General features: G+C 37.6%; 2 protein-coding genes across 2 annotated transcripts; both read left to right on the top strand.

The window, feature by feature from the left end:
- The first annotated feature begins 2,563 nt into the window (after positions 1–2,563).
- LOC140928300 (uncharacterized) lies at positions 2,564–4,577 on the top strand. Its single transcript, XM_073378037.1, has 4 exons — positions 2,564–2,581; positions 3,106–3,242; positions 3,630–3,974; positions 4,095–4,577. The coding sequence occupies exons 2-4, from the start codon at positions 3,129–3,131 to the stop codon at positions 4,446–4,448; spliced, it is 813 nt and encodes a 270-aa protein (XP_073234138.1). The 5' UTR covers positions 2,564–2,581; positions 3,106–3,128; the 3' UTR covers positions 4,449–4,577.
- A 10,160-nt stretch (positions 4,578–14,737) lies between these two features.
- Positions 14,738–17,890, top strand: LOC140928303 (collagen triple helix repeat-containing protein 1-like). Its single transcript, XM_073378040.1, has 4 exons — positions 14,738–14,778; positions 15,811–15,948; positions 17,102–17,413; positions 17,537–17,890. The coding sequence occupies exons 2-4, from the start codon at positions 15,835–15,837 to the stop codon at positions 17,888–17,890; spliced, it is 780 nt and encodes a 259-aa protein (XP_073234141.1). The 5' UTR covers positions 14,738–14,778; positions 15,811–15,834.
- The last annotated feature ends 2,115 nt before the right edge of the window (positions 17,891–20,005 follow it).

Genomic DNA, 20,005 nt, shown 5'->3' with positions numbered 1-20,005 from the left:
TTATTTATCACCATATTTCTCCTGTTTGTAACGAACGGCGCTTTGACTATAACGGTTGAAAAATGTAAAAACAATACCTCAAGATTTCATTGCACTGTAAAAGTCTCCGTTCCATTTTAACAGTGAAGCTCAGCGTCTTTTTATTGCCACTGAGAACAAAAGCGACAACTAGGCTTTTACGGTGATCAATTATTATAAGATGGGAGTGTGACGCTCGGACGTTGAGTAACACTCATTTAGTCGCATTAAAGCGTGAAGAATAAATCAAATAAGGTGATAAAATGGAGCCTGGAAAAAATCTACGGCTCTTCGGAATTAAATCAGTGAAGTCTATTAGGATCCACTAAAACCGTATAATGGAGAGTGAAGAACTGTGCTTTTCCTCAAGTCGCAATTGTGGTTTTAAATCGGCTGCCGGACTAAACCTACCATAGGTGTTTACAGTTTCTTAATCCACCCACAAGGGAATCGGAACAATGTATTAATGACAGCCTCTCTCGGAATTTCCTTAGGTTTTATCTTGACGGCCAGTTGGCATATATAATGCGGATACTTGATAGATAAAATAATCCACCATAAAATGAATTTATTACACTTCCGTCTATTTGTTGGCGAACAATTTCAATGGTTAAGAACAAAGCGTCAACATAAGTCAAATTCAACCATCAACCGCAAAGATGAACTAAAACAGTTCGGTGAGAGGAACGCTAATTATTCTACACAGATAAGAATTCCTGCTTTAAAATCTTCTAGAACGCGCACTCGGGTCAATTACCTTCTTTTAACATTATATGGCGGAAGTCAGTATCTAAGAGTATAAGTGGTAATGATTTCATTTTACCTAAATGGCGACGATCCGGTCAAAGACCCCGATTTTTCCAACCTCCGGGCGAATAGTTAAGAAATTCGTTTTAATTATCGGGTTGTTCGACAGACTGCAGAATAACAGAGTTTGTCTGCTTAAGGGAGGTCAGAATTCAAATAATCTAGAGGTTCGAGAAACCAAGATTTTACAGCATTTTTTAAAACAGTCCGTTATAAGAGTTCAAAAAGGCGTAAAACATATTGTAGAGGAAGAGTAGGGCGCTCTTAGCAAGTCTCCCCATGGCAAATTTGCGCCCCAAAGATATGTTTATAAGAATATTCCAAATGGTAATTCTTACTAAAATAAACAAACTGTTGCAACAGTTCAGTGAATGGTGCGACCTTTCAGGAAAAGGAAAGAAGCTGAAAATCGAAGATCAAAGCAAAACTTCATGCGAAAGAAAAAAGATATTTGTAGTGCTGTAAAGCTGTCCCGTTTTCTAAATTTTCAGTCTCACGAGTTTATTGAACTTAAGAGAGCCTTCGTGTTAATTCAATGGCTGAATACTAATTATGGAAAAAATGACGCGTGTGCCAGAATACAATGTATGTCGAGCAAACAATAGAGCTGTAATCAATATAATCGAGAACGCCAGTTTGGGTTGTTGGTCATACAACCTTTTACTTAAACAATTTTTATAATGTGCTTTAAGATACCAGACTTTAGGTGAGAGGAGAGATTTTATTTAGTCAGCGACACAGGTGGCTGGAAAAAAAACCCAATTCCCTCAATAGTTTTTAGAAATTCTTCAATCCAAAGAGTTTTCTAATGAAAACGGATACATCCTCAATTTTACGATGTAGGATGCTGAAAACAGATATACGATTAAAGACCCATTGCTCTATACGATCAAGTCGGATTCATTTTTATATTACACTCAATAGAACATGGATAGGGTAAACTAATAACTGATTTACATGGCTTCTACAAGCTTGCATTAAGTTCAAAAACCCTCTTCCTGTAAAAGAAAACTAAAGTGAGAAAACAATTATTTCTAACTTAACAATGAAAAATGTTCAAATGTTTGTGTAAAGGTTTTCATCTTTGAATCCGTTGCATGTGGTCAACACATATCAGGAACGTAGCGTCCAAATACGCACATGAGCTTGTGCGTACATGTACCAGTTGAAATATGGAAAAAATATATTTTTTTATTTTCTGAAAAAGCATTTTTGTACCCGGCATTGAATAGGGATGACTGATACATTTTTCGCACTTTATTGGAGTCTTTGTGTTAGTATTTCCTTTATCTTTTTCCCGTGAAAACTGTACCTTACCGACAACACCTGAGATGAATAAAATAAACAGCTACATTGTCACTCCTGCGTTTTCCCGCGTATTAATTTGCTGAAAATTTCCTGCGGAAAACGCTGGAAGTAGCATTTTCGAGACCCTAAATTTAAGAATTTTCTCGAGAAGCATACCCCGAGACCCGCTACAAGTTTTGTTCCCCTCGTGCGTACACCTTCAACGTGCTACGCCCCTGATATCTATCCTAAAATAAACTTCATGCTAAACTTGGTACAACAAACAGGAACTTAAAACTATTGGAGAAAGAAATCTTATAAATATTTAATGTTCATTAACAGTTCAATTCACGGTAAACAAGAACTTGCCAAAACAAGAACAAAGAATCAACAGAAAGGAATAAAAGGCCCTGCTTAAACCAACGTGGCCTATGTTACTGACTCACGACAAGAGGAAAAGAGTCTACAGGTAACGTCGTTTTCTCTGCTTCGGTAGGTCGCCTTCCTTTTGCTTCTTTCCAACAGAAATTCGAACTGAGGATACCTAAGATAGAAAATAGTTTTAAAGCTGGGCAAGTATTCCAAGCCTCGCCACAGTTGAAGGTGCAGTTTCCGGTTCGAAATTTGAGAGGAACATGCAATCTTGAAAGTTGTTGATAGAAATCACTCGTTTTAAAATTCGTTCCAAGTAGAGGGTGGTTTGAAAAGAAGAAGTATTCCTGTGAGTGTCCAACTAGTGACACATCAACTACTCAACTCGGAAAAAAACGGATAAGAACGGAATACTTCCGAATGGAACCGTAAAATATTTAGCACTAACTACGTACCGATAAAATAGCCATAAAATGCTTGGCACAATTAACGAAACGATTAAATTGTCAAGGCTTATTCTTTGGGAGATATAGAACTTCAAAAACGAGACGTTCGAAAGATTGGTAGCAATTTCTTGATTTTTCTAACACTCTAATCTTAAACTTTTAATTTTGTCTTCAGAAAATCCGTCAAAAGAGGACGCGATGAGTTTAACGTGTAAAGTTGCTCTTCCGTTCCTGTCTTTTTTTGCTGCAGCGTCATTCCTAGCCTTTACAGCTTTGGCTGACAACAAAACCAAACAACCCTCGAATAATGTGGTGAGCCACTAATAAGTAGCTTTCTGTGTAGGACAACAACTGTTATAAACTGAAATAAAGGATAACGACCAAATTCATTACCACTGAGGACCTTGCACTTTGCACAACCCAGAAAGTAATGTTTTTCAGAAAATCTTTATCTAGTCTCTACGTGAAAGAAAATACCACATCTCCTTCACTTGTAAGTGAAAATCATTATGAGATTGCAGCTTCGGCTAGAGTTTGAAAAAGAAAAAAGGGGAGGAAAATTATAAAAATAAAAATAAAAACAAAAAAAAGGAAATATATACAGCAAGCAATAAAGAAAAATTGGTACATAAATGACTAAATTTTTCTTTGCACAAACATAAATTAATATTTTTCGTCTCTTCTTGTTCCTTAATAAAGCAATCACCTCCATTCTGGTATTGTGGGGTTCCCGGCATGCATGGCAAGCCCGGTTCTCCAGGGTTACCAGGCCGTGACGGACGTGATGGCCGAGAAGGAGCTAAAGGTGACAAAGGAAGCCCGGGAAAGATTGGGCCCCAGGGACCTCCTGGAGTAACGGGTTTTGTTGGTGTGAAAGGAAAAGATGGTGCTAAAGGAGAGCCTGGTGTACGGGGCCCACCAGGTCCAAAAGGAGAGCGTGGACAAAGTGGACATCCTGGGACTCCAGGCCTGATGCCTTTTAAAAACTGGAAAGAGTGCGCATGGAAAGATTTAAACGATGACAAAGACAGGGGTTTAATAAAGGTAAGGTTACAAGAACTCTTATTTTCTCCTAAATCGCTTGGTCCCCATTTATCTTTTCTACCTTTATCTTATGATACCTAAGCGATTTAACCATTCTATGTTTATTTCCGTCATTTTTAGGACTGTGTCTTCACTAAGAACTTTTCTAACACCGCTCTTCATGTGGCCTGGACCGGTGCCCTTAGAAACTACAGGTGTACAACCTGTTGCAAACGCTGGTACTTCACTTTCAACGGCGCAGAATGTTCAGCTCCCTTACCTATTGACGGTATTGTGTACATGTGGCAAGGCAACACTCAAGATCTTCACCGTGTTCGCCATATTGAGGGGCACTGCAACAACATCCACAAAGGAAAGGTGCGCGTTGGATTCTGGGTTGGTAATTGTCGAGCGGGATCACCCGGCAACGCCTACACTGGCTACGTGTCTGTGTCCCGGATCTTCATTGAAGAAGTCCCTAAGGCTCAGGCCTAAATGCAGAGACAAAACATCCATTTCGCTAAGATAAACACTATCGCTTCCAGCCAGTTCTACAGAATACTAGGAGGTCGATTAATGTAATGGTAATGGAACGATAACATTAAAAGTCGCAGGATGCTTTGCGTGATTTTCTTTGAATAGAAATTTACGTGCGTATGCACGTAATAATTCTATAATGGAAATACACCATAATTGACCAAATGCAATCAGAAAGGAAATTCATTGTGATCCCCTTAGCAATTTTGGATAGTCTTGCACTCTCACTGGCACTGCTCTTAACAGCCTTTTCTGACGTGTATGAAGGAAAATAGATACCCTGGAAAGGAGATTTTTGTTTGCTAGAATGGTGATTTGTAGGCGTAATCATAATAGATGACTCGTTTAACCAAGCATTGAATAAATAAAATTTACTGAAACTATCGAGTGTCTGGTCACATGAGTCGTCAACTTTACAAACTCAGATTACTGCGACTAAAATCCCGAGTCATATTATTTTGATTTCAATTGTAATAACTCATACATAGGGTTCATGTATCAGGATTATTTTTCATTTTATTTTAAAACCTTGTGCACTATATTTTAAGGTGACTCGACCCAGTTTTTTGGGGGGGATACCATCCTACTTTGAAGCTCTCTGGTATCCCCACCTTTACTTTTATCGTAAGTCTAACACATAGAATGGATAACATATAGATCAATCTACAATATAACATCAAATTTTTGGTGATCGGAGTAAATGTCACGTGGTTATAATGCCACGCCCCTTTGAGGTCTGAGTCGAAAATCTGCTGTTGCCGGCATTTTTTCGTGAAAATCTCTCGGCTACACATAGTGCGCATTAGTGCCTTGCGCTGAACAGAGTTTCACCAAAATCGCAAAGACCCAATTCGAGAAATTCAGCGGTTTCCAAATTTAGGTCATAACTTATGCGAAAATGATAAGCAAACTTTACACGGATTATATCTAATAAACTATGAGATTCATCTCTTCATTTTGGGCATCGTTATAACAGATGGGTCCTTGCAAGTCAGCAAAACGCTTTAGGGCCTTGTAAATGCGCGTGATTTCGAGCAAAGCAAACATATAGAAATTATAGTTTTCGCTATTTGTTGACGTTTGTCAGAGTTTAAGAGTCCTTCTCACGAAAAAAGCATTTCCTTAAAAATTCGTAGTTTTTTTTCCTTCAAATTTTTTCAGGACCACAATTGATTAACTAACTACCCGGACTCTGAATTTCATGGTCATTGAAAAACTGTGACATTATCTTTTATAAACCCAAACTTGAGTAAACATTGAAGATTTTTAGCGTTTTGGCTGAGTTTGTGCTTTGGGAGTTGTCTATTGTTTTTAGTCTGTCATGATACAGCATTCTTGTTCAGCACGCGCGCAATGACCGCGCTTGGCTGACTTCCGAAAGCTCACCGAGATATGTTTTTTTTGGCACAGTGAGACAGGCCATCGCGTGTTACATAGAGGTTTAACTCACAATTTTTAATCAATTCTCGTGCTTCTTGTGCCTTTGCAAAAAAATCAAGAAGTGCTACACACTAAATCTACTTACTATTAAAAAAATATCATTTTTTCACAGGTTTAATGCAAGCCAATAATTAAACCAACTCGTGACGGGAATATCTCGGTCAGCATTCGGAAGTCAGCCAAGCGTGGTCATTGCACGCATGCTGAACAAGAATGCTGTATAATGACAGTCACCTTAAGTGCACCAGTTCCAAAGCCAATAAATTGTTACATACATCGACGCAGTTTATAAAGATGCCATTTTACTCTCAACGGCGTTAATTCTTAAATCATGACTTGAGACAATCGTGTTTAGGACTATTGCACACACACACCATTCCACGGTTACGGCTTGCGCTTGGTGTACCACAATCAACAATTTAGTAACGTTCACACACCATGAATACAGCACTAATTCGCCAATTTTTCATAACATGAAACAAACGGAGTGTATTGACGCTAGAGTAGTAGTATCAAAGGAATAGTAATGTAGTGTGACAGTGAACACAGTGATACTAAAGTGTGGTGGAACAGTGGAACAATAGTAAAGTGTCACAGTGATAGTAAAGGGTGGTGGAACAGTGGAACGATAGTAAAGTGTCACAGTGATAGTAAAGGGTGGTGGAACAGTGGAACGATAGTAAAGTGTCACAGTGATAGTAAAGTGTGGTGGAACAGTCTGAAAAAATAGTAGAGTGTCACAGTGACAATTCTAGTGGCAATATCGTCACCGACACAACCGATCATTTTTCGCAAGTCTGTATTGTCAACGTAAACAAGCAAAAATTACCACATACAAAAAAGACTAAATTTAGGGATTATTCCAGCTTTAATGCTAATGAATTCATGAATGACCTAAGTGCAATTAATTGGGAAGAGGTTTCTGATAATTGCGACGTAAACAAGTCGTTCTCTCACCTTTATAAAACCATAAATCATGTAGTTAATAAACATGCACCGCTCAGAGATGCTTCAGTGAGAAAACTAAAAATGCTAACTAAACCTTGGCTAACTGCTGGACTAAGGAAATCTATGAAGGTGAAGAATAAATTGTTCTTTGAATCAAACAGGCCGAAATATAAAATATATAGAAATAAGTTAACAACCCTTATTCGATTGAGTAAACAACGTCACTATCAAAGGTTTTTCGACTCTAACATAAAAAATACACGATCGACATGGAAAGGTATTAACGAAATATTAGGAGATGCGAAGAAAAGGAAAAAATCAAAAAGAATTCACTTCATTCGTTCTAACGAGCATAGCGTTTTATCAGATGATCCTAAAACGATTGGTAACACACTCAACAAATACTTCTCGTCAATAGAGCATCAACTTGCAACCGATATTCCTGAAGTTAACACTACTTTTTCTGATTATCTTGATCCACCTTTGCAGAACAGTTTTTATTTTGATCCAATTATACCGCAAGACATTGAAACAGAAATTAGCTTGTTGCCATACAATAAAGCCCTGGGGCTTTATTCTACCCCTTGTTAAACTGTTAAAACTTGCTAAATCAGTCATATCCATACCATTAACCAAAACTTTTAACCAGTCTGTACTAACTGGGGTTTACCCTGCAAAACTTAAATATGCAAAAGTAATTCCAGTGTATAAGGGTGAAGACGAGACGTTACCTGAAAACTATCGGCCAATTTCTTTGTTATCAATTTATAATCGTTTATTTGAGAAAATTTTATATCGTAGACTGATGAAGTTTATAGACAAGAATGATATTCTTTATAATTTACAATATGGCTTTCGCAATAAACATAGTACCCAGCACGCGATTCTTGATATTGTGAACACCATACATTCTAATATGGACAATAGAAAGTACTCATGTGGGATTTTTATAGATCTTAAGAAAGCATTTGATACTGTTAATCATGAGATTCTTTTGACAAAACTTGAACACTATGAAATAAGAGGAGTTATAAATTCTTGGTTTAGATCATATCTTTCAGATCGCCGACAGTCGATTGAAATAGGCAAATGCATATCTGAAACTGAAACGATCGTATGTGGAGTGCCTCAAGGTTCTCTACTTGGACCCTTGTTATTTTTGTTATATATTAATGACATCCATAAATCTTCCAAGGAATTTACTTTTTATCTATTCGCAGATGATACAAGTCTAACTTATGTAAATGACAACTTACGTACTCTTGAACTAACTGTCAATAATGAACTTGAGAAAGTAAGTGAATGGCTTAATGCTAACAAACTAACGCTCAACGTCAAAAAGTCTTATTATGTCATTTTTCGTCCGCGCCAAAAAAGAATACCTTTCATTCCTCAAATTAAGATTTTTAATCCAACTTTAAATACTCGAGTAACTCTAGAGATGAAGGACTTTGTTAAATATTTGGGTATAATGATTGATTCTGAACTATCATGGAAGCGTCATATTGACTTTATCTGTCACAAAATTAGTAGATCGGTTGGAATAATTGCTAAAATGAGGCATTACATTCCACGGCGTCTTCTTTTGAATTTATATCATGCACTTATTTCTCCTTATTTAAATTATGGTATCTGTGCATGGGGCAACTGTCCACAGACTTACCTCAATAAGATACTTGTTCTGCAAAAACGTGCTTTGCGTTTGATTTATTTTTCTAAACCCAGAGACCATGCAATCCCTTTTTTATTGAATCAAACTGCCTTCCTTTGCAGTCTTTGTTCTTTCAACAGTTAAGCTATTTAATGTATGACGTTCATGCTAAGACAGCTCCTAAAAGTCTTCTCGATAAGTTTGCGAAAATCAATACAAAACATCATTATAATACGCGATTATCTGCAAAAGAATGCTTCTCTGTCAAATTTTCTAGAACTGAAAAAATGAAAAAATCTTTTACTAGAATTGGTGTGTCTATTTGGAATTCTATTCCACTTTCTGTTAAGACTCTCAACGTTTCTAATTTTCGTAAAAAATTAAATCACTACTCCTTAATGTTCTAGGTAATGAAGATAATTATTTGAATGTTAATTATTTAATAGAATATTTTGTGAAGTTAACCTGATATGTTGTATATACCTCCAGTTGTAATTTTTGTCTTTTTCAAATAACAAAATCCCTTGTACTTGAATTTATATGTAAGGTGTTTCTTTCTGTATGTTTTTGTATTTCTTCTTTTCTTTTTTTCTTATGTAATTTAATAACGCCTTTAGTTAAAGTCTTGTCCTGCCTAGATTAGCATTATAGCTATTTGCAGGACATGAAGTATTGTAAACTTAATATTTCTTTAAATAAATACATTGTTGTTGTTGTTGTTGTTGTTGTTGTTGTTGTTAGTGATAGTAAAGGGTGGTGGAACAGTCTGAAACAATAGTAGAGTGTCACAGTGGTAGTAAAGACTGGTAGAACAGTGGAACAATAGTAGAGTGTCACAGTGATAGGGTGGTGGAACAGGGGAACGGTAGTAGAGTGTCACAGTGATAGTAAAGAGTGGTGGAACAGAGGAACAATAGTAGAGTCTCACAGTGATACTAAAGTGTGGTGGAACAGTGGAACAATAGTAGAGTGTCACAGTGATAGCAAAGGGTGGCGGAACAGTGGAACAGTGGCACAGTTTCACAGTGATAGTAAAATGTAGTCGAACAGTGTCACATTGTCTCAGTGATAGTAAAGAGTGGTGGCACAGTATCACTTTGACGAGCCCTATATTGTTAGCAAAATTCCAAAACTCAGAGCAACAACAACTTCATCAACTTTAGTAACAGCTAGAAGGTTCAAGAGGATTGTAAACTTTGGCCGGGAGGTTCCATACTATATAGTCTAACTACTATTATTAAAAACTGAATCAGTTCCTAAAGCTCAGAGTTTGCCTTAAACTCCACATCTGTATGCTATAATTGCCTTATAGCGTTTCAGATTCTTTTTCAGTTTTCCCGTGTATGCCTAGCAAAATGGTACTTTTTACTATTTTGTCTAGCTGTTAGACTTCAAAATTGATGATATCAAATAAAAGGTTGGAAACATCACTAGGACTGATCTTTTTCTATGGCTGAATCAAAATCAATACCGTGCTTCGTTTTCCGCATAACGCAACACCAGTTTCATATCTCCTTCAGTTATTGTGTTACAAGAGGATTTACCGTTTTTTGGCCCACGTCCTATTGCACTAGTGTTTTCTCCTTCTACTACCATTTTTTATCATTTTCCTCTCTATAGAATAAAGCTAGGTTCGTGAGGTAAGGATGTGTCAAACATGGCTTATAATAATTTCCTTGCCACTTGAAACAATCTGGTTCAACTTTTTAACGCGAAATTAGATTTAATGTAAATTGTTACCAAGTTCAACGGTTGATTTGGAATGTACAAAACACATAACAGAACTCACTAATTACAAAGATTAGCCTGAGAGAATGTGTGACGAACGAAGCGATCGGCAAAAGAACGAGCGCCGCCGCTCGCGCATACTTTTCACAATATCCCCCTAATGGAAGAGCTTGCTAGCAGGCTACAATGCATAGTTGAATTTGCGCGGTATAAATAAATGTTATTATTATTATTATGCGCGGCTTATAATATAACCTTTATTAATATAATGCTGCGCTCAATTAAAAATAACACCGCAACATTAAGCCATCATTGGCTAATAATTGGGCATCGTAAATTATCATCACTATCATACAATATCGCAGTCTACGCAAGGTAGACATTTGACCTTAAAACACTACAAGAATATAAACTCGAATTAAAATGAATTAATTATCGCTATATTTCTCCCGTTTGAAACAAACAGCGCTTTGACTATAGCGTTTGAAAAATGTAAAAACATTATTGGAAGATTTAATTGCGCTGCGAAAGTATTTTCACAGCGAAACTCAGAGTGTTATTGGCAGTGAGAACGAAAGCTACAGGATGTGATGATCAACTGAGCTTTTACGGTGAGGTTCAGTAACTATGAGAAGGGAGTGTAACAGTCAAACGCCGAGTAACACTTGTTCAGTTCCAGAAAAGCGTGGAGAATGAACCAAATAGGATAATTAAGTAAAGCCTTGAAAGAAAATCTACAGCTCCCGAATTTTAACCGCGTCCTAGGATCGACTACCGTATACACAGCTGTAATGGCGAGTGATGAATTGTGCTGAGAGGTCAGTGTATATTTCCTAAAACCGTAGTTATGGTTATGGTTTTAACTAATATGCAGTTCGAAAACTATTTCAGTTATTACAGATTCACCGTTTCTCATTACAGTCTGCACACAGTAGAGACAACGAATTTTGCTGCCTAGGTTTTGTCGTGATGGCTATTTTGGCATATATAATTCGGATACTCGATACACATTTTACAATGAACTGAACTTTAATTTCCTTCTCTTTTATCGGCAACCGTTTTTAATAGTAATTTTTAAAACAGCAAACCATAGTATAATCCAAATTCAACTTCGACCGTCTGGAAGGACCGCGCCAGAGAGATTGACTGAAAAAAAAAAAGAATGAAGCGAAAAACAAATTAAATACTTACAAAACTAAGACGAAACATTAAAATGCTTCTAATTTTTAATAATATATATGTATGTATTAACTAAAACGGTTACGTGATACAGGCGCTTATTGTTCATTTTTTTGTCCCAGTAGTTTCGTTTGTCACAAACCAAAACCTTTGACCATTTCTCGAACGCGCACTCGAATTTTACCTTTTTCTAACATTGAGGCGGAAGCAAATTTACGAGCAGAAGTTGTTATGGTAACGAAAATAGATAGTCATATAAGGATTCACATTGTGGACTGCGAAGCCAACTCTTCCGCAGAAAAATATTTGTTTTGAAGCATTGTATTGTATTAGAAATGCCTTTAAAGCTCTTCCCTTTTCTAAATTCCAGTCTCGCGTTTTATTATTACAAAGGAACGTTTTCGAGTTTATTCAAGGGCTCTATACTGACAAAGTAAGGGCCTGTTTACATGGAGTGGGGGACCCCGGTCTAGTGGGGTTGGTTTCTTTTGTTTTCACGCTCTGGGGGACACAAAACAAAAGAAACTTACCCCACTAGACCGGGGTCCCCCACTGCATGTAAACAGGGTCTAAGTCAATAGAGAAGTTCACGATGTAGAAAAAAATGACACTTGTGGCGTCAACCCAGTCAACCATACATGATATCAAATGGAAGACAATAGCTCCACTAAACAAACAATTGAAACGAGAACATGTCGAGCAAACAAGTGAGCTAATCGAACGAGACAGTTTAAGTCATGAGAGTTGAAAAGGCAAATACAACCTTAAATACCTATACAACTTATTTCATAATTATGCTAAAGACAACTGACTTTACGTATGCCCTTTTTTAAGCAAACATCACAGAATAAGTTTTGTATTTGAAGAAAATAATTGTCGGTACTACAAATGTAGACCACTCACCGCCAACTTTCCCATTCCCGGTCTAAAAAGACGCTTATTATAAAAAGTGAAATTGTATATCCTTTTTAAGACTCAAGGCGTTGAAAATCATATGATTCCTCTTCAGAGACACGAGGCCAAATAAGGGAGTACCCCTTCCCCCCCCCCCCCTTCCCCGCTTAGTAGGCTGCTCAAACGATGACTACAGGCTTACTGACAAGTTAGTAAGAAAGCAACCCCATAAATATATCTTTTAGAATCCTTTCAGCGGGAAACAAAAATGTTAAGATGGTTGTATTAACGTTGCCAAATACTTTATTATGTATTTGTCAAGCTGAACTGAAAAAATTAAAAGTAGTTATTTTTTTGCGATCAACTTTAAAAGTAGCAGCATTCCAGTCAGTAAGGCCTTTTAGCATAGTTAAAAATACCTGATGAAATTCATACCCATGTAATTCACGTTCTCATAGGTATTGAACTGTTTTGTTAAGCAGTGAATTCATCACGAAAAAAATTGGTAGGGATCTCTTCAAGTATTTCAATGTTACGTTCGCAGTATGCATGTCACGCCTCACCAATACTGCAAAATCTTCGTCGGGGTATGATTTAATCTAACTTCATGCTGAACTCGGAACAAAAACTAAATACAGGAAGTTAAAAAACCTAACAGTACTAGATAGTTTTTGGATGAAGAAATTTTAAGAGCGACGGTCAGGAAATATCGACCCTGAGTGGCAAGAGTTGAAAAATCGATTTCCTTCATTTTTTGTCCATAAATAGCTTTTAGGTAGATAAGTAATCTGATGTAAGTTGTTCTCGCAAAAAGGCTTTTATTTTCGAGAAAAGTAAGAATATCAGTTTTCGTGGTCGGATTCTTAAAATGGCCATATTTTCAACCCGGGTTTCGCAAATAAAGCCGCAAGGAGAAATTTGGACGCTTTCCATCAATAGAACAACTCTTCTTCTTTCACTAGAAGATACTTCCAAAGCAATATCGAGACTCGTTGAACTGACGTAATTCAAAAACGAAGAACAGGTTTTTACCGTGACAAAAACTTTAATTTAGTAGTTGTTGTCTGCGGCATTATTCTTCATGTGGTATAGCTCCAAATTTTCCCAGTCCTCGTTTATTCACACATTTAGGCATTTATCTAAAACACACCTGAGAATTGGCTTGGGTTCCTGAAGGCAGCCTCCAAACGAAAGTATCGAAGTCCGGTAAATATATTGAAGCGTGAGCAAAGTAACTTATGTAACGGCTCCAAGTTTCCTCGATAGTAAAGTAACAAGACGAAATATCTTCTCGTTTCGTCATCCTTAGCGAATTACCATTGTTCAGTCCTTATTTTTCGATAAAAAGTGAGTACCAGAATACTAGCGCGTTTGATTTTTTTCTTCTTCAAAATACTGTCGGTATTAAAAATGTTCCTCTTTCAAGAATTGCGTTGCGTTACTACCGTGATTCCGTGACTGTCATTTTGACGGCGTCATTTTAACGTACGTTATGTCACGTGCAGTCACGGAGCAGATTGTCACGCAGAGTTGCCGGCTGGCAGAGTTCACTGTTTGAAAATGGCTAAAATTGACCCAGTTTCACCTTTTTACCCCACTCTTTGATTGAAACAAGCAACTTTGCAATGGGAAAACCTACAAAAAGTACGAAAAACGAGCCTTGAGGCTGTAAATATCTACTTTTGTGCGTTTCGAAATTGGAAGTGTTTACACAATAACCGCCGGCCTACTGTGAAAATTCCTGAACTTCGATGGTGTCTTACAGAGATTTCCTTCAATAACCCAAGCCAACTCCCAGGTATGTTTTAAATGAATGTCTAATTATGTGATTTAAATGGCATTAGGAGAATTTAGAGTTATACTACATGTTAAATATTGCCGTCGAAAATGGGTAACGAACTTAAGTTTTTGTTATCATGAAAACCTATCTCTCCTTTTTAAATTATTTCAGTACGACGAGCTATGCTATTGCCCTTAAAGTATCTTCTAGTGGAAGGAAAAGAATTTTTCTGATCATGGAAATTGTCAAAATTTCTCCATGCGGATTCGTTTGCGAACGCGAGGAAAGTTGATGTTAGCGAATATCATGTTAAAATATTAGGGCAGTCCGATTTTCTAATATTTCTCACAAATAATAGGCTTCTGGCGGGAACAATCTACATTAGGTTTCTTATCTACCTAAAAGCTGTCTATGAACAAAAAATGAAAGAAATTTATTTTTCAACTCTTGCCACGGAATTAAGATTTTGGTCGATTTTTCCTGACCGTCGCTCTTAATAAGTACTTAATGTTCATTATCAACCAGTCCAACAGTTAATCAATTTATAGTAAACAAAAACTTGCCAAAACATGAACAAAGAATCAACAGAAAGGAAGAAAAAGCTGTTGTTAAACTAACGTGGCCTATGTTACTTACGACGAGCAGCTCGGGCAGAAAAGAGTCCGCAGGTAACAAATTTTCCTGCTTTTTTCAAGTCCTATGAGTCCGGTTTTTTTCGCTTGCTATCGGAAATTTGCGCTTCCTAACGATACATAGTGATCGGCAATTGTTTTGAGACTTTTCAAGCAATGCTACGTTGTAGTCAAACGGACTACATAGTCTCACTTTACTTGCAATGAATTCGCGAACTGGACTGTAGCTTAAAAAGTAAGGGTAATTTTTTTAAGTTGATCGTTTTAGCATCAGTCGCTCAAAATCTGAATCACGAACATAGTAGAGTTTGAAAAAATGAACATCCCTAGATTCGGTTTCTTAAAAGCGACGAGGAGAACAAAAATTGGTGCCAGCGAGTAACCAGGGGCACCCGTCGAGCGTTTTCTGTAAAATTTCTGTTCGGAGAAGCAAATATTGCCTTGAATTTTCTGTTACTTTAGGACGGCTATAGATAAAAATTTCTAGTTGACTGTACCATTCATGTACAATTTTCGAAGCTTATCTGATAAATTCCCTCAATTTTTTACGTTTCACTCCTCAGGTTAGGCTATTTTTTGTAGAAAAAAGGAAACCTAAAATTTTCGAATTCAAAAATGTGCATGTTGAGGAGAGAAATTAGTAAAATTCTCACTTTCGTAATAGGTTAAATTACATCTAAAATTTTCGTTAAAATAAGACTGAATAATAGCCCTTGCAATTTCTAAAAGACTCAAGTTCCTCTAGCGTAGGATTACCGAACTAATAATCATTTTATAGCTCCGCTTACAATGCATTTCTAGATATCTGAAAGTACCCTAGATTGTAGCCTAAAACGTTTTTTCAATGCATTCAGGAGAAAACCGTCGTTGGGTGCCCCTGAGTAAGTTCACTATAAATTGAAAAGTGCGAGTTGTAATGAAGGTTCAGGATTCAGCTAGATTTAGTTTTTATTAGAGTCTTCTTTAGGTAAACTTTGAACTCGACACTTTACGGAAAACTACTGGTAGGATTTGTTTGACCATTTATTTGATTTTATTTCTGATTTTATTTTCCAACTTCGTCTTTAGAAAAACCCTTAAAAAACCGACACGATGAGTACAGCGTGTAAAGTTTCTCTGGCTCTGTTGTGTTTATTTGCTGTTGCGTCATTCTTAGCCTTGTCAGCAGTGGCGGGCAACAAAACCAAACAAACCTCAAGCAATATGGTGAGTCAATTAACTTTCTGCGCGGGACCATGCCTGATATAACTGGAACAAATGATAGCGAACAATCTTCAAGAAGAGAACTTTGCATTTTGCGCAATCCATTAACTGATAAAGAGTACTTTTCTGTGAGTATTTATCTAGTCTCGGTCGACGTGAAGGAATGTCTAAACTATAGATAGCATCTTTCAAAAATCTTGAAAATCGTGATAAGGTTGCAAAGCTCAGAGACATACAAATGTGTAGCTGTTTCAATTTCAATTTCGATAATTTAGAAAAAACTGTAACAAAACATAATAAATGAAGGCAACTAATACTAATAAACACGGATATGGGATAAATTCCTTTCAAAAAATAGAATGGTTTGCATAATGTTAACAAAGTCTCGCATCAGCACAAATGATTTAAAAAGAGGTTTCAGGGAACTTTCTTGGCCATCAACATCAACTAACTCCGTTTCTCGATTAAATTGTCTTGACCGTATACCTTAAAATTCCGAAAATAAGCCCCAGGGCTTATATTTTACAAAGGCCCTTTCTGAGGGGCTTAGATACGGAGGGAAATTTTGCGTTTTAAAATCGGCTAGGCTTAAAATGGGAGGGAAATATGCGTCTTAAATCCATTGGGCTAGCCTATAGTTGCAGTTACTGTACAGTTTTTTCTTTGCTTTATTTTCGATTTGAGGGGAAAAGTACAAGTCCCAGGGCTAGTATTTGGAGGGGCGATTTATCGGAGTTTTTTTTTGTTTCGTTTTTTTTTTTTTTGGCGTTACGAGTTTGGGGGGACTTATATTTGGAGGGGTTTATACATGGGGGCCTTATTTTAGGAATTTTACGGCATCTAACAATCCCTTAAATTAATGTAAATTTTCTCCACTACACTACACAAAGAGCCAAATAGAGTAAATAAATATTTTAAGGATATTTGCAGACATCTTAAAATATTCTTCGGAATTATTTTTTCAGCGGTTTATTTTCCAAAAGGCTAGTGGGGGAAAGGAAGGGGGTTAAATTCTTTAAAGTGTGTCATTTTCTTTTTTGCCTTTCTTTTTTGCTTAGAGGTGGCTAAGTATCGTCGATGGACTAAATCACTGAGGGAGTTATTTGCTCGACGCACAATAACACCTTTTTAAGTAACTTTTTGTTTCTCTCTCTAGCAATCTCCCCCATTCTGGTTTGGTGGACGTATTCCCCGCATGTACGGGTTACCGGGCCGTGACGGACGTGATGGCCGAGAAGGAGCGAAAGGTGACCCAGGAAGCCCAGGAAAGACTGGGCCTCAGGGACCTGCTGGTGTAAATGGAAAAGAAGGTGTCAAAGGAGAGCCTGGTGTACAGGGCCCACCAGGTCCAAAAGGAGACCGTGGACAAAGTGGACATCCTGGGAACCCAGGTCTGCTGCCTTTTAAGAACTGGAAAGAGTGCGCTTGGAAAGATTTAAACGATGGCAAAGACAACGGTTTAATAAAGGTAAATTTTCACGAGTTAAATCTTTTATTTGGTATAAAATGCTATCGTCATTTGTACTTTTATCTTGCCTCCTATTATAACCAAATGATGTGACTATTCTACGTTTATCTCCTCCATATTTAGGACTGTGTCTTCACCAAGAACTTTTCTGACACCGCTCTTCGTGTGGCCTGGACCGGTGCCCTTAGAATCTACAGGTGTACAGCCTGTTGCAAACGCTGGTACTTCACTTTCAACGGCGCAGAATGCTCAGCTCCTCTACCCATCGACGGTATTGTGTACATGTGGCAAGGCAACACTCAAGATCTTCACCGCGTCCGCCATATTGAGGGGCACTGTGACAACATTCACAAAGGAAAGGTGCGCGTGGGATTCTGGGTTGGTAATTGTCCGAGTGAAAAACCTGGAGACGCCTACACGGGCTGGAAGTCTGTGTCAAGGATCTTCATTGAAGAAGTTCCTAAGGCTCAGGCCTAGATGTCGAGGCAAAACCTTCCTTTCTGCAAAGAAAAACACTTGTCAGCTTTTTAATCGAGGGTGCAGTTCTATAGATTACTAGCAAATGGATTGTGATATTATAAGTAATGGTGTAAACATAGTTGATGAAAAAATGCAGGATGCTTTTAGATGTTGTGTTTGTGCTGATCTTTTATTACATGCTACTTTTTGACTAAAACACAAAGCTTGCATTTACGGCCTATGACCATTGCTTTCTTCTTTAAGGGGAGTTAAAATTGTCTTGATTTAATGAGAAATTCTTTGAAAAGCGAATTTTAACAGATTCAAATAGTGTCTTGATATATCTGAGTTTCAATTCAATTATGTTTTATTTACAATTTCCTAAATTCTCCCTGTTGCTGTTGCATATAAGGGGTTTTCCTCTTCGAAAAATGTCGTCAGCAGTTGAATCATAATTAATTAAAGTGGAATGGTTGGGAAACCCTTTGTTATATGTTTTTGTTAGCTTTTTCGGACCTGTCCGTGTACAACGTTCAATTATAGTATTCCTATCTTTTTTAACTTACTGACCAATAGAAACATTGCATGAATTTATTCAGTCACAATTTGGGAACAAAAAACAAAGGATTGTGCACGGTCAGGGCTTCTAACATAAACTACTGAGCACAGTTGTTTTCAACCTTGATGTTTTCCGGCCCTCCTAACCAGTCTCCTCTACTAACTGTGGCTGAATCTACACAGCTGCATTTACGGCTGCTAAAATGATTTTTCTCATGGCTGTTAGATCCCGTTTGGGAACCATCCATCTGCGCAGAACTACAGCTGTTTTTGTTGCAAAACGAGGGGTTATATTCTGTCTCGACCATCCTGTGTAGTTCCTTTATGTTTAAATTGTTTGTTTGGTCTAAAACTGATGACGATACTGGCTGGTATTACTCTTTAAAACACTCATCGGCAAGAGCAACAAGTTAAAATTATATTTGACCAGCAATGAGCCTTAGTTTAAAAGAATTCTGTACACTGCTTTCAAAACCGTTTTTCGTTTGTCGCATTGTGTGTAATAGAAATTCTAAACAAGTTCTTAACATGACTATTCCGGGGGGGGGAGAGCATGCGTGGGGTCGGTGTGCGGTGGCACGTTTTGTGAGGAGCGTAGTTTCTGTCCCTTTACGCCAATTTTAGAGAACTTTATACCGCCTGGACATAATAATTCAACGTTTAATCACTTGCTGAAGTATTAAATGCAGAAATTAGGAGGAAAACACAAACGAGGAGCTCGAGGATCAGTGGAAGAAGAAGAATCATCGACACTTAAAAGAGCCAACATGGCGGAATGTCAAGAGGAAGAGGCCGCGGAGTTAGTGGAAGCGACAAATGAAGCAATAAACGCCGAAGGTGAGCCCAGTAATGCAGAACTAAGGGAGATGTTGGTAGACATTCAAATAAATACTGCAACTATCCTACGCGAAAACAAAACAATCAGAAGCGAAATGACCGATCTCAAGCGCACAATTCAACATCAAACAGACGATATAACTGCGTTGAAATCATCTCTAGAACATATAACGAAGCAGTACAACGAGGTAGAACGCGGGCTGGTGGCAGCAAGAAAGAAAATTCAAGAGCAGGAAGAAGAAATTGGTGAATTGTACGATCTTCAAGACAAACTAGAACAATACACGAGGAAAAACTCAATAGAAATACATGGTGTACCAGAAAGCGCCTACACCGAGACGGAAGACGTGGTGTTAAAATTAGCGGAGGCCCTAGATGTATCGGTGGAACCAAAGGATATCGAAATATGTCACAAGCTGAACAGGAAGGGTAACAAACCAATTATTGTAAAATTTATAAGCCACAAGGTCAAAACAAATCTATACAGGGCTAGGGCTAAGCTAAAAAATGTCAGAGTTTCTAACATCTTCCCGCAGTGCTTGTCGTCAACTCTAGTGCAAGCCGACAGAATTTTTTTAAACGAGAATCTTACCTCGTACAGGAAAAAAATAATGAATCGGGCAAACGAGATGCGGAGAAATGATGAATTGTTGAGTGTCTGGTCAATGGATGGATCAATATATGTCAAGACCTCTCCGCAGGGTAAGCCGGTCAGAATTAACGAGCTGGAAGACTTAG

The sequence above is a fragment of the Porites lutea genome, chromosome 2, assembly GCF_958299795.1.
Source record: "Porites lutea chromosome 2, jaPorLute2.1, whole genome shotgun sequence".
NCBI classification, from domain to species: Eukaryota; Metazoa; Cnidaria; class Anthozoa; order Scleractinia; family Poritidae; genus Porites; species Porites lutea.
Note: the sequence above shows the minus strand (reverse complement) of the source record. Positions and strands in the feature narration are given on the sequence as shown.